This window comes from Protopterus annectens, chromosome 13.part0, assembly GCF_019279795.1.
Source record: "Protopterus annectens isolate FY-2018-M chromosome 13.part0, PAN1.0, whole genome shotgun sequence".
Lineage (NCBI taxonomy): Eukaryota > Metazoa > Chordata > Ceratodontiformes > Protopteridae > Protopterus > Protopterus annectens.
The window spans coordinates 499885731-499900084 of NC_056747.1; the positions used below are offsets into that span (position 1 = coordinate 499885731).

Here is a 14354-nt window from a genome sequence, read left to right on the forward strand (position 1 = left end):
ACTGAATCTGTTGACATGCTAGCAGTGAAAGATACAGATGCTACACCTAACTGTAAACCTTTAGTTTAATATCTGTTTAAGTAAAATGCAACAGCTGCATGCTGCCAACATTTAAACACATGACACAAGTCCCTAAAGATTAACAAAATAAGGCAGTTTTAAGGCTCAGACAAAATCGTAACCTGATAACAGTTACATATGTATCTCATCACCCAGTTTGTTCTTAATTATTTTATAACATGGGACCAGGAATTATAGGCCTTCTCTGCAATTCAGGCAGTCTGCCAACACATATTTCACAGCAATAAAATACATACAAATTAAGGCATCTCATGTGGAAAATTCATTCAACAGTCACAAAAGCCAAATGAAAGGTAATTACTTTCTGCACAATGTGGTGGTAATCAAGCAAGATTGGATCATACTTTTAAATGTATGCCTGAATTTTAAGAACATAGATAATTTTAAATTATTAAAATGACTGATTAAGACTATGGCAAGGAAAGCTGTTGGTTATGAAACATAAATGGGAACTTCTTTGCAGAATAAGGAAATTAGTTGTTTTAACACCTGTGAGGGAATATTTAATAATACAGAGTTAAAACTGGGGCACTGATATATTCATTGCTGCTGGCTATAATTTCACACATGACAGAGACTGCTGAGAAAGTATTTGTGTATGTGTTCTCTGAAGGGTAAAAATAGGAATATTCTGATGTTTCAACTGCAGTGAGAAAGTACCCAGAATCTGTTAAAGTTGTATGCTTGAAAACAGCTGAAAATCATGCAATGGATAATGTACTTATTTATGATCAAACAGGCATCTTGTTCCTTATTTACTTTTATTGATATTCCAAAATAAACCTGCCTTCAAATGTAGAATTCCTTTCATCTGATGACAGCAGAAGCATTACTTTTAAAGAATTACGATTGCAGATCTTGGAATGCAGCAGTTATACAGTAAAAGATATGAAGATGTAACATTAACTGCCTTAAAATTAACATGTTCTGTGACAAGCATATCAAAACACAGGCCCAGGCCTACAGTCTTTATATCTGTGATCAGCCATCAATTACAAGAGCATATCTAGTATAACCTCTTTATTTGTTCATTCTGGCATTTGTTCCTGAATATGTGAAGTACAGTATTCTGTGTCACCTTCATTTTGTATAAGGTAAATTTGTTCAAGGATTACACTTGTTATATCTTATCATTTTCTATTCATAAATTTGTGATGAATACTTTTGTTTTTTCATATTAACATGTTTTCTCAGATTAAGAGAATGTATGAAGCATGGTATCTGCATCTTTTCAGAGAACTGCAGAGATTAAAACAATGAGTAAAAAAGTCACACAGAAAAATCAATCGGTTAAAAAATAAAAATAAAAATCTAGCAAAACTAGACTTTCCACTGATTCCTTAAACATCTTGTATTAGAGGTGATATGGGATATATGCAAATTACCTTTTAAGGACATCAGGTGTTTCAGCTAAATGACAATTCTGAATGTCCATGACTTTTTCTTTTAAGTCTATTTATGGACAAATTCAGGCCAATAAAGCCAAACCCCACTAGCTGTGGACATACATATTTATGCCTTCTTATGGCATCATCAGCACAGCATAAGTGGAAAGATACTGTGTGTGTACCTGTTATCCCCCCAGTAAACATTCCCCACAGGTGCCAGTGGTGAAGATTGAGGCTCCTTGATTACTGGCTCAGAGGTGGGGCATCACACAACTCTTAACCCCTTTCCATGAAATAATACTACTTCATGTTTGCCCTGAACACTTTATCTTGTATCCACAGATTGCAACCTCCTGTTCTCATGAAAGCCACCTGTAAACATGGATTCATTGAAGCTAACTTTAATTTACAATATGATTCCCATCAGTTTAAGGCATGATTAGTTTTGTCAATTGTAAATCTCTCCCTCTTGCAGTGTTATTTGATTTGACTACCAGTTCATAATGGCATGCTGTTGTTTCTCTAATTGGAGATTACTTTTCAAATTTAATAATGTTAGGATTGTGGGGTGATGATAAACCCTAGAAATTATGCAAGATTTGTTTCGTACTATATACTATGCAAGTTTAGATCTTGTAATTTGCTGGCAAATGGCAAAATGGAATGCAGCTATTGCTATTAAGTGACATACTTCTGAAATTATTTTAACACATTTGTATTACTGCTAGCACAGCTTCTGCACTGCAAATTTAAGTCCAACAATAAGTCTGAGCTTACCAAAACTTAGAGATGTTAATATACATGCATGTTGAACTCTGTTGATGCATCTCAAGTACTGTATCACATTAAGTCATACTGCTTTCCTGACTTCTTCCATCAAGACTTTGACAGTTAGGCTCTCATAGTCTGTCATCACAGTCTGGCACAAATTATACATCTCTTACTGCCTTCCTCCAATCTGCTTCTATTTAGCCTGTTTTCTTTAAGTGATGAGGTATCCAGAGTTGTACCAAGCATGCCAAATGGATAACACCTGTCTACACAGAAGGGTAGTACACTTTTACATACTGCTTTCCATTCCTCTTCCAGTGCTTCCCTGTATTCTGCCAATTTTCCATACTGTCACACCACTTGTGTTTACCTTTAGATCACCTGACATGATTAGCCTTAATGCCCCTTTCAATATTTGTGGTTGCTAATGCTTCCATTCAGGATGAATATTTTTCCCTGGATTTTTGCATTATTGATACATTATTTTGCATATAAGTTTAAGATACCATGTTTCACACCAGTCATCCCATTTAGAAAAATGTCCTGTTTTTCTTTCTGTATATTTTTATTTGTTGGCACACTGGAAGTTCTTAACATTAACATTATCATTGCTAAAATAAAACTGAAATTTACCTCTGTGGAATATGTACTAATTTTTGTATTTTTCTATTAACTGTAGAACTTTTGTCCCCAGGCCACCACTATAAAAGGGTCATTTCATGTTACACTCAGACTTTCCTGGTAAACAAATGATAATAAATACATACATAAATATTCAAATAAATAAATACATTTTATCTATACATCTGTTAAGTGGGTATGTGGACTGTATCACAGAACCGTGCTTAACCATGACCAGGGCTAGAGCATTACAAAAATACAAATCAATGATCACAATGATCATATCTCATTAGAATATGCATGCATATATATATATATATATATATATATATATATATATATATATAGATATATATATATACATATATATAGATATATATATTCCATTGACTATGGAATGTCAAGGTACATGAAGGTGCATAGCATGGGTGACTGACATCACCTCCTGCTATATTGACTACATCAAGCATGGGTGTTGATGTATTTAATTTCGACCAGGCCAGAATTTGGTTGACCATGTGACCAGTCGACCTATGCAGTTTCCAGGTTTCGATAGTAAACCATATATGTGTGTGTGTGTGTGTGTGTGTGTATATATATGTGTGTGTGTGTACTGTTAGCAATATATATATATATATATATATATATATATATATATATATATATATATATATATGTACTGTTAGAAATAAATATATATATATATATATATATATATATATGTATATGTGTGTGTGTGTGTGTGTGTGTACTGTTAGCAACAAAGTATACATATACATATATATATATATATATATATATATATATATATACACACACACACACACAAAAAGAAAGTGTATAACTAGTATATAAAATTCAGTAGATAACTAATATACAACATTCAGATCTTCAGTAGCCCAAATTTAAAGAGAACATAGATGTAAAATTTTTAGAAAGCTAAAAGCTTAAACAATTTTTTGAAATGAGTGTATAACATTGATCAACTCTCTGGTAACTGAACTTATGTTTAGTAATACAGTTTAATTATTTCAATGAAGAAGTAATTAGCAACAGTAAAGAAGAGAATATGAACAGTAGTGGGATATGAAAGCTGTATGCACATTTGGAGAAGGAAAATATAAGACTCAGCCTGGAGATATACAACAGCTGTATCAAGTGAAGGCAAGAAGCATAATATTGTGACACCGAGTTCAATGTCTTAAAGGATTTCTTAAGCATTTGTGATCAGGGATATTTGTCAATATGCCCTGCAATCTCATCTGTTGCTATACTCTAATAGCATTTTGCAGGTTGACTACCTAAGATCTAGAGTATGTGACCTGTACTCCAACAGATATGAATTAGATTTCCATATAAAGAATTGCAAAATACAATTACATAACTATTTTTGAAGTAAAAGTACACTATTGCTGTACAAACTCATAATATTACTTGAATATTTCTAATGGCAGATATCAATCCTCCAGCCTCATCTTTTTTTTTCAGCCAGACATCCCAAGAACATATGTCTGTAGCCTAACACCATGGTTATATGAGGAAAACTATCTATAAACACTAAATTGTTCACCCCTCCTAGCTTGTATTAGGTATCAGTAATTGGAAAGCAGAGTGTACGCATATATACAGATCTACAAATGCATCTTTATAGATACATCTGTATGGGTCTACTCATTGTATTCTAGTAGCCCATATGTTAACCTCTGAAATATTGACCACAAAAAGTCAACAAACCGAACACTGACACATTACCATGCATGTACTAAGAAAGAACCACCTCAGTACATGCAATTTTGAAAAAAAAAAACAACCCCCCCCCCCCAATGAATCTATGAAAAAAACAAATACCATTGTTTTTTACGGTGGGGCAAGCCACAATGCACCTCCAATCCCTTGCTAATTATATATACTAATTCTGAGATTGAACAATCCCCAGGGAAAGGGAATATTTCCCTACCCGGGATTGGTGCTCTCAACACCTGATGGCCATCTGCATATCTCAACTAAATGTGATCGTTTAAATAGATGTTGACAAACCTACATTTAGACCAACTGCAGCTACTGCTGGATATTACCCATGGAAGAGATTTGCTTCCTAAAAGGTATTTGAACAATCTCTGAACAATCCATTTTAGATTAAAATGACTAGAAACAGTAAAAGACAATACATATTTGCACCACAGGCTGATAGATTTCATGTTGAAAAAATGTGCTCTGTCTTTCATAATTTTGAATGTTTTTTTTCAGTTTTTTGTACAAGCTTTTATTGTTTACATGCATACTTTGAGTTACTTGGAAACTAAGACTTTTAACATGTATTTCAGGAAGAGGCTATCAATATTCTCCTTTAAATGCTTGAGACTGAATGTTTATTTATTGGTGAGGGATGATGCATTTTACCTGTATATTAAACTGTTTCGTATCTACTCTAAGTGTGATGAGTGCTATTTACTACCATACATATCTAAAGGCTTTTTTTATTTCTTTTATTTTTTTTTTTAGCTCTGGCTAATTGGTAGAAGCATATCTTCATATTTTAAACCTTGGGAGAATGACCAATTCCCTCATTCAGAAAATATTGTGTGAGTGTGCATGCTGTGCTAAATAATTCTTGCCATGCTTCAAACACTATTGGCAAGGTTGCACTGAAATGTACTGGGCTCAGTCTGGAGTGTGTAAAGGCATGGGGAGTCAGTAATGATTACTATCTGTAGCTGGGCAGTGCTTAATGTGTCTGTGTTGGGAGATATTTGGTATTACTCAAGGCAGCACTGTAAGCTTACTGTGCACCCTTATTATTTAACTGTCTTTACCTTTTTAGTGGGTACTGGAGATGGCAGACAAACAATGTACTGCTTCTGCACTAGAACTAGCATTCCATGTGCATCACATTTTAATTTGAGCTAGTAGCTTAGATCATGCCACTTTATCATATATTATTTGGTAGGTGGGTGTTAGATACTGTAAAGGAGACTTGTATAGTCTATAAAGAGCTTTGGTACCAAAAAGTGTGAACAACATTGCAGCCAAAAGGTAATCGTGTGGCAGTATGTTTTGCAGTGTAGTTACTTTATTTTCTAGTTGCAGTAGATTCAAAGCAGGTAAAATAACCTCTAAAAACACTGTCACCATTGACTAAGAAGTATAAAACCAAAAGAATTCATTATGCTGGCATGTCAGTGGACAGCATGAGAGCAGATTTAGATACAGCTTAGATGCAGTCCTCTGAAAGTATAAGCATCAGTCTAACATAGTTTACGTTCAAATGATCTCAGAACCCAGTTACAACTAAATATACTACAGCAGAAGATACAATGTCTGAAATCTGAAGCAAATGAAAGAATGAATCGACTTGAGCTGCAAAGACAGGTTAAATGTGCTGAAGACGTGATAAGCTGAGGAAAGAGAGAAAAGCATCAGCATAAGAAGGAGAAATTCAAGGAGCACATACAAAAGCCAGATAACAGTGTAAGTGGTTATATAGCAGAAATAATTCACAGAAGGGGGGAGTGGCTATGAAGTCCTTACACTTCAAATGCTTTGAAATGCTTTGAAGCCTGAGGAAATGAGTATCTGGTTAGCTGATTAGGAGTGAAATACAGCTGTGGAGAAAAAAGGCAATAGGGTGGCCTCCATTTAGTCACCAAGAGATAAATGCATAAGAAGGGAGTTAACCAGCATCATGTATCGGTATAAAGAACCCCACAAGGGCAAGCTAAACCTTCAGAGCAGATTGCACAAAGAAAAGCTCTGTCTCAGGTAAATGATATGGCCTTGGAGTAAAATAGTTACAGTGCAAGTGCATGTGGCTTGCAAGATCCCAATGTCCACTGTGATAAATTAGGGAACAAATAACACGAGAGACATAATAAAAATAACAACAGAATACATTTTCTTGAAAATGCAAATATTTCAGACTACAGTAAGGGCCTACATCCATCCTAGGAGAGGGTAGATAAACTGTTGCTAACAGGGATACTGCATCAGATATAGCTGCTGTTAAACCTGCAATTCCTAGAGAAAAATATTTCCCATCCAAGCAGTCTGTTTTGGCTTTTTTGGCTAGGGTCATGGGACATACACCTTTAAAGGTGTCATTTGGCCAGGGTTCATCTGAACTGGAAAGTACGGAAGACAGACAAGCTAATAGCAGTGATTTAAGACATCCTAGTGGAAGTCATTTCTTGGTTCCTGCTTTGTCATTTCACCATCAACTGCTCATCCTATTTCAAATTTCCTTCACTGCTTCCGGATGGCAGAAAAGGGAAGTGGATTGGGAAAGCCATGTAACTACAACAATTACTCCCTGGCTGAGATTATCATTGGCTGGGAGGAGGTGATGGTGTGGAGCTGTAGGTAGAAGTGCCATTTACGCTTGAAGTATTTCTTTTCTTCAGCTCTAACACTTAACATAATAAAAATGAATACATAGATCTGGAAGGGCAATGAGACATGGACTATGAGCATGTGCCTGATCTAGGACCTAAAATAGCCACTTCTCCAGCCAGCTCACACACCCTGTGCAGAGATCACTCAGTGTCTTGGCTTCCATTTTGGCTCAATAAAAATCTGATTCCACTAGTATATGCCCATATCTGGGTATTATAGGTATCATCTTCACATCCATAACTAATAACAAATGTGGAAATCATTAGATAGGAATTTAATACAAGAGTACTTCCTATTTTTTCTCTCAGATGTCATTAGAATAGTACAATATCATAAACAAGACACAATCATCTTTAAAAGCTAGATAAATGACAAAGTGGGACTAAACCAGTCAACAAAGGATAAAATAGAAATATAAAATGAAATTAAAAAAATACCAAATAATAAGACTTAGGCTTACTGTTCACTTAAAGGGGCAAAAGAAGAACTGAGCTGGGCATGCAGTGTACTCTATTTTATATCCAGGTTTTCAAAATATGTTAGACTGATAATAAAAATCAGGCTGAGGGACTGATACCCACATTCAGCAATATTCTATTTAATCTAGGGATTTTGGCAGCAGTGACCTTTATCACAAACATTTCATATTAACATGGCGCCATTGACATTTCACATTCTGAAAATAAGAACATGAGCTAGAATCAATCCTGTAGTCACCTCATTAACAAAAAAAAGAACATAATTAAACCATTAAAATGTTTCTCCAGCTTATGATTATGCAAATCCAATAAGGATTGGCAGTATCTGTCCTCTGCATTTGTGTTCCAAAACAATAATCATTTTATGACTGGGTGAATAATACCTATACAAATGCTAGCATGTGTCTTTGTGCCGAGCAATGGCATGCAGGAACATGTTTAGTGCAATGCAAAAAGTACTGCTTTAAATATTTCCTTTGCTGATTATTATTATTATTTAATTATTTGGACAGTATGTAGACTGAATGCACTGCATACTCAACATGAATATAAACACTGGATACGTCTTACCATGTGTCATTGTATGCTTGTTCTATGTTCTCATTCAGTGACAGTCCTCCCTTGGAGCCTTGATCTGCTAATTTGTCCTTTAGCCATGACCCATAATTCACAGGAATTACATTGACAGGAGGCACTGGGATAACGAGGTGATCAATAACTATATTGCCTGCAAAAAAAAAAAATACAGGAATTTCTGTTACACTTTCAGGGATTTCCATTCACCATTCTAAACACCCAAACCTTTCCTTAAAGTGGTCACATGTACATTTTTGTTAATTTTATGGCCCCTCTATGTTTACTGATCATCTGTCCAAATGCCTGCATGGAGAAATCAAATGATTCTGTTATACTAGCATAATATCCACTTTGTGTAGAATGCAAGTGTTAAGGTTAGGACACCTGGAGCCTTTACCTACATCCAATGTGAAACATCCAATCAGGCATATTCACTCTCCCATCCAGGAGCAAACAGCTCCTGTTACTTCTACAATCTCAACTGGAGACTTAGTAGCAGAACACTTACCCCATGGCATGTCCTGCAACCTATCCCCAGGACAGTCATACAGATGGCTCCCTACTGAAATGTCAGCACTCAACTTGCCGAGTACCAAAGATCTAAAAAAAAAGACTGAAAACCCAGAGAAGAGTGAATCTTGAAAATCTCTCTAGGGTGGGGGTGGGAGGGCTATCTCTGGGAGAGCTAGACACAGTCAGGCACACTTCCTCTGCAGCAGTGTGCCGTGACTGTCTCCAGATTGGTTGGAAAGGCTGCGAGGAAGGTGGTTCCCCTCACTGGACGGTAGTGTTATAGCCTCCCAACATCCTCCAAACATATATACACTAACTCCCAAGATTGCCATACCTTGGAGAAAAGGGAATATTCTGAGAAACAGAATATTGGACTTAGTATATGTAAGTCCATTCTATCAGCTATTCGGTGTTTTGAGACTTGGTCTAGCAGGCCCCGACAATTCAAATGATTATCCAAACAGATGCCATCTTTTTACTCCTCTGTATCCCTATCTGGTGTTTCCAGCATCTGTACCAGTACTCAATCCTAGGTCAGTTGGTTCATAGACTGCGATTTATCTGCCATGCTGCAGCCACCAAAATGCTAAGATTCATTGTTGTGTCTCCTAATGTGAAACAAGTCTTATAGCAAAATGTTGAATGGGTTATGATATAGTAAATGCATACTAGCCCTCAAACTTTATTACATTTTTTAGGCAGTGACATTACTTGTAATATGCCCTGAACACATACCTGAGCATCTAGCATCATTCATCATTCATTATTATTCAGTCTTTGCTGTGCCTGTAGCAGCAGTCTCACAGTAGCTAAATGATTTTATTTTATAAAACCATTGAACCCTGGTCTTACGTATCATGTATACAAGTAGAGTACACTCACAAATTATGTTGTAACTTATGAATATGCTCTTTGAAGCCTAAAGAAAAATTCTAATATCTCATTACAATTCACCCCGATAAAAAGAGGAACCCTGGATACCTTCAGAAAGAGTAAATCAATTAATAAAATAAATGAATGAATGCTGATCTTGGGACTTCTTTACTGTTTCTATGCACTTGTCAAAGGAAACATTCAAGGTACCATGTGCAACTCAGTTGTCCTGGCTTTAACTTAGGGTCTCAATGTGCAATGGCAGCCACCATTAGTTAACAATATTCTAGTGGTCTGCATAATATATGCAAAAGAAACTGGAAGCAATGCAAGATTCAGTAATGACAATTTTCTACAAAGTGAAAAAGCAACAGTCTTTAGATCTGCAATTTACTATCTGAATTAAAGTTACAGTGCTTATATTAAACAGTTGTCTGTTACCATTTAAGCTACTAGAAAGTTATTCTATTACTATTCTTTTGTTTTTGGTTATTATTATTACAAGAATACAATAAAAGAGAGCAGAAAGAAGTAATGTAATAAAAAGAAGCAGCAAATGTGGCTAAAAGAGGAAAAAATGACACTCAAGTGTGTGTGTGGGAAGATGGTTACATGCTGGTGAGTACTGGGAGTTGAAGAAAGACAAAATGTGCCCTGAAGAAGCTGGGGAACTAAAATCATTTGAAATGCCCAGCCAGACTTCAAAACGGAGCTGGTTATCCCCTTCTATGGCAGAGAATGATAGAGCCCTTACTGTGACCCAGATGACCCATATTCAGAGGTCATCAGGGCTGGAAGGCGAGGGATAGAAAGATGGGAATGGAGCAGTACACAACTTACCCATCCTGGGTGGTGGGAGGCAGCTTGGCCAACTTTTTGGGTGACATGCAGTGGGAACTCTGGGTGGTGCAGCCTGCTGATTCCAAGTAAAGAAGAAATTAATTGTTTAGAAACAGCCAAACCCATTGTCCTTTTATTACAAACAAAAAGCTGCTCAGATTTTCTAAAGACCGTAATTTTGTCCAAATAATATCCAAGGTGTCAATGTAAATCCAAGGTGTGAAGCACCTTCTTACTAGCAGTCTGCAGAGAAGGAAAAAAGGAAGGGAGTTGAACGGACTAATTCAGGAACAAAGCATTAACCAACTTGTTCATAAAAGAAGGATTAGTACACAGTGACACCCTGCCCCTATGAAAACAACAAAAAAAGAGAAACTGCCATAAGAGCCTGAATTTCAAATACTTTCTAGATAAAGTAACAAGCACTAACAAAACAATCTTTCAGGTGCAGTGTTTCATAGTGGAAGAATAAGCAGGCTCAAAAGGGGCCTGGGTGAGTTTTTCAAGGACAAAATTAAAGCCCCAAGAAGGGGAAATAGGTCACCTTGGAAGCCCAATATGAAGGCTATCTTTAAGAAATGGCTTGACCTCAAAGCAACAAGTCAAAGGCAGACAGGTAGAAATTTCCGACAAATGAGCGTTAACAGAAGAATAAGCTAGGCCAGCATTGAGCAATTCATACAAATAGGAAAGAACCAAAGGGACCTCCACTGAAAGTGATCCTGGTTATGCTTGAGACACCAAACAGAAAAATGTCTTCCATTTAGCTACACAGGATTCTCTGGTAGTGGGTTTCTTGGCCTCCTGCAGAACGCTAAGCACTCCTTCAGAAAAATGGCTTCTAAAGGGGGATCAAAACCCCATAATCCAAAGTGTCAGCTGAAGTGTGGACAAGTGAGGGTGAATGAGAGATCCCTTGTGTTGTGTGAGAACATCTAAGCTGTGAGGTAACTTGGAATCATTGTCCCTGGCCAGGTAAAAGAGAAGGGGGAACCAGTGCTGTTTGGGCCTAATAGAAGTCATCAGTAAGATTTTGGGACAGTCCTTCATAATCTTGTACAGGAACCTGGAATACTGGGGAAGAGGAGAAAAGGCATATCCCCTACCAAGAAAAGGGCACGGCACCCACCTTCCAAGACAGAGAACTGGGAGTCCTGAAACAGAATACAGGAAGTTGTCTGCTGAGACAGGAGACAAAGAAATCCACATGAGGAGTCCACCACTGTTGTACAATGCCCAGAACCACCTCCCATTGAAACATCCATTCTTGAGGTTGTGTCTTGGACCTGCTCAGACAGTCTACCATGAGGTTGTTTTCTGAGGGAATTTATACTGCCTGAAGACTGATATGACAGTGGATACCAATGTCCCAGGCCTGAGTTACCAGTCTGCAAATAAGATAAGACTTTGTGCCTCCCTGTTTATTGATGTACCACATGACTGTAGTGCTGTCTGTAAAAATCTTTAGCGAGTCTGGTACCCAAAGAAAGTGAAAGGCGTGCAGAGCAAGGATGAGTGAACTCAGCTCTTTGATGTTTATGTGATCTGACATCTGATGGAGGGGGTCAGAGACCTTGAATTTTCGGATTGCTGGAAGAGGTTCCCCATCCCAGAGGAAGAGGAGAAGACTGAAAAGGCAAACCTGGAGTGAGACAAATATGCAAATCAATCAAAGAATCTTGAGTCTGAGACATGGAAATTGAGGGACTGGAAATTCCAGAGGGTGGCAATGCCCGAGCCAAACAGTCTTGAGATACTAACTGGAAATTCCTCATATAAAGTTTGGCAAAGGGTATCATGGGAATGGCGTATGCCATGAACCCCAGGTCTCTGACAAATTCCTCAGCAGGAAGGACTGAGAGAGGAAGCAGAAACTGAAAATAAGCTGTCAGGGACAGAACTTTTGAAGGGGGAAGAGAAGCCAACACTGGAATTGTCTCAATTCTGCAACTCAGGAAAACATGCTCCTGAGAAAGAGTCATGACCAACTTCTTGAGATAGAGATTGGAAGTAAAATTCAGGCTCTGCAGGAGTAACACAATAAAGTGTGGATTTTGAAGCAGATGGGTTTGAGAGAAAGCCTGAAGAAGCAGGTCGTCCAGATATGGGAATACCTGAATCCCCTGTTGCCTGCAGAGGGCCATCACATGAGCCAGACATTTGGAGAACACCCTTGGGACCACAGAAAGACCAAAAGGGAAAGCAGATACCTGAAAATGTGAGGAAAAAACAGAGAAATGCAAATATTTCCTGAAAAGATGATGAATGGGAATATTAAGATAGGCATTCTTTACATTTAAACAGACCAGAAAAGCGTTGGGAGGCAAGAGAGGGAAAAGAATCATAAGAGATAATATCCTGTAGGAAGGCACTTTTAGGAAGGTGTTGAAGAAGGAAATGTCTAGAACAGGTCTCCATGACTTCTCTTTTCTGAGCACCAGAAATGTTCTGAAATAGAACCCTGTCCCCCTGATTGCTGGAACAGATGCTGGAGCAGATTGAATAGTTCCTTGATCCAACAACTCCTACAGGATGACTGGAAAATGAGAGAGTTGGTCTGCAGAAGGCTGAGGAAGGCCTGAGAATGGGGGAAGGAACTTCCAAACCATGAAATGTCTGTGCTGAATAAGGGAAAGGACCCAAGACTCCTTGGTAATCTGTTGCCCAGCAGGTAGAGACAGGGAGAGTCTGAGGGATAAGAAAACCTGGTTGAGTGGAAAGGGAGAGAGAGAATGTGAGATACAGACAGATTTATCAGGGAAGTAAGGACTTTGGCCTTTAGAAATCTGAGGGGACTTATCTTAAAAAGTAGAGTTGTGTGAAAATCTTAGCATAACAGTAGAAGTCTTTCTTTTCACTGTTGCAGTATTCATCAGATGTGGGATCTCCTGCTAAGGATAGCCCAACATCCAGCCAGTACACCAAGGCCTTTACATCCTCACAGTGTTGTATGACAGGTGTATGCTCTTTTTACACAGGTGTAGGGCATAAAGGCAAAGTACACATGATCAGTACTCATAACTTCTTTGCCACCAGTCTGAACACCACAGATGAATGTCGGTCTGAATGCCCTTCACTGAGCTGGTTTTCTACAGACACATTTATAAATAAGTGCCCCATTGGGGTTACTTCTTTTTTGTGTACTTAGGTTTCATGACATCCAGGAAGGGAAAATGTCAGTGTGTATGGCAGATTCCCCATAAGGACTGTCATGAGAAGTGTTTATTCTGCCTGGATGCTTCACATGATCATACCCAGTGTACCATTTATCAGGCTTTTGTTCCCAAAATTCCTTGCAGCCACCTGTCTTCTTTGTCCATTTATCTTGAGAACCAACACCTCAAACCTTTAATCCAGAGTACCATGGATTAACCCGCCCAACTTGAGGTACAGTCATCTCTTAAAAAGAAGACCAAAAAATCTCAGTCTAATTTTATTGCTGTCCAACCTCCTCTGGATGTATCTGTTGAGGTGGACAAAGACACAGAAGACCATCGAGTGCTGATACCGGTTTCCTCTGCCATGACCTTGTAGGAGCCTGGCATGGAAATGGCTTCTCACACATCCTCTAAGGCTATGCAAACCTCTCCCACAGATATTGATGGGGAACCATGGCTGAGCATTTCCAAAAGGCCTGGGGGATTCTCAGGGTTCTTATTAGGAAAGATGTTTTTGATACATTCTAAGGACTGAACTTATTAACAAGATTCTTGTTAGGGAAGATGTTCTTGATCCTTTCTAAGGACTGGATGTTCATATGTCACCTTTATGCCCTATTCAGGGAGTATACAGCTGACATGTTTTGCTGTGATGATCTAAAGGC

General features: G+C 37.9%; 1 protein-coding gene across 1 annotated transcript in view; it reads right to left on the bottom strand.

Annotated features, from left to right (window-relative positions):
* Window positions 1–14354, bottom strand: part of LOC122787923 (dynein beta chain, flagellar outer arm-like) — a 5188001-nt gene that overhangs the window by 818279 nt on the left and 4355368 nt on the right. The window contains exon 91 of the mRNA XM_044054850.1: window positions 8300–8456. Within this exon, the coding sequence (XP_043910785.1) occupies window positions 8300–8456 (157 nt within the window). The remainder of the gene's footprint in view (window positions 1–8299; window positions 8457–14354) is intronic.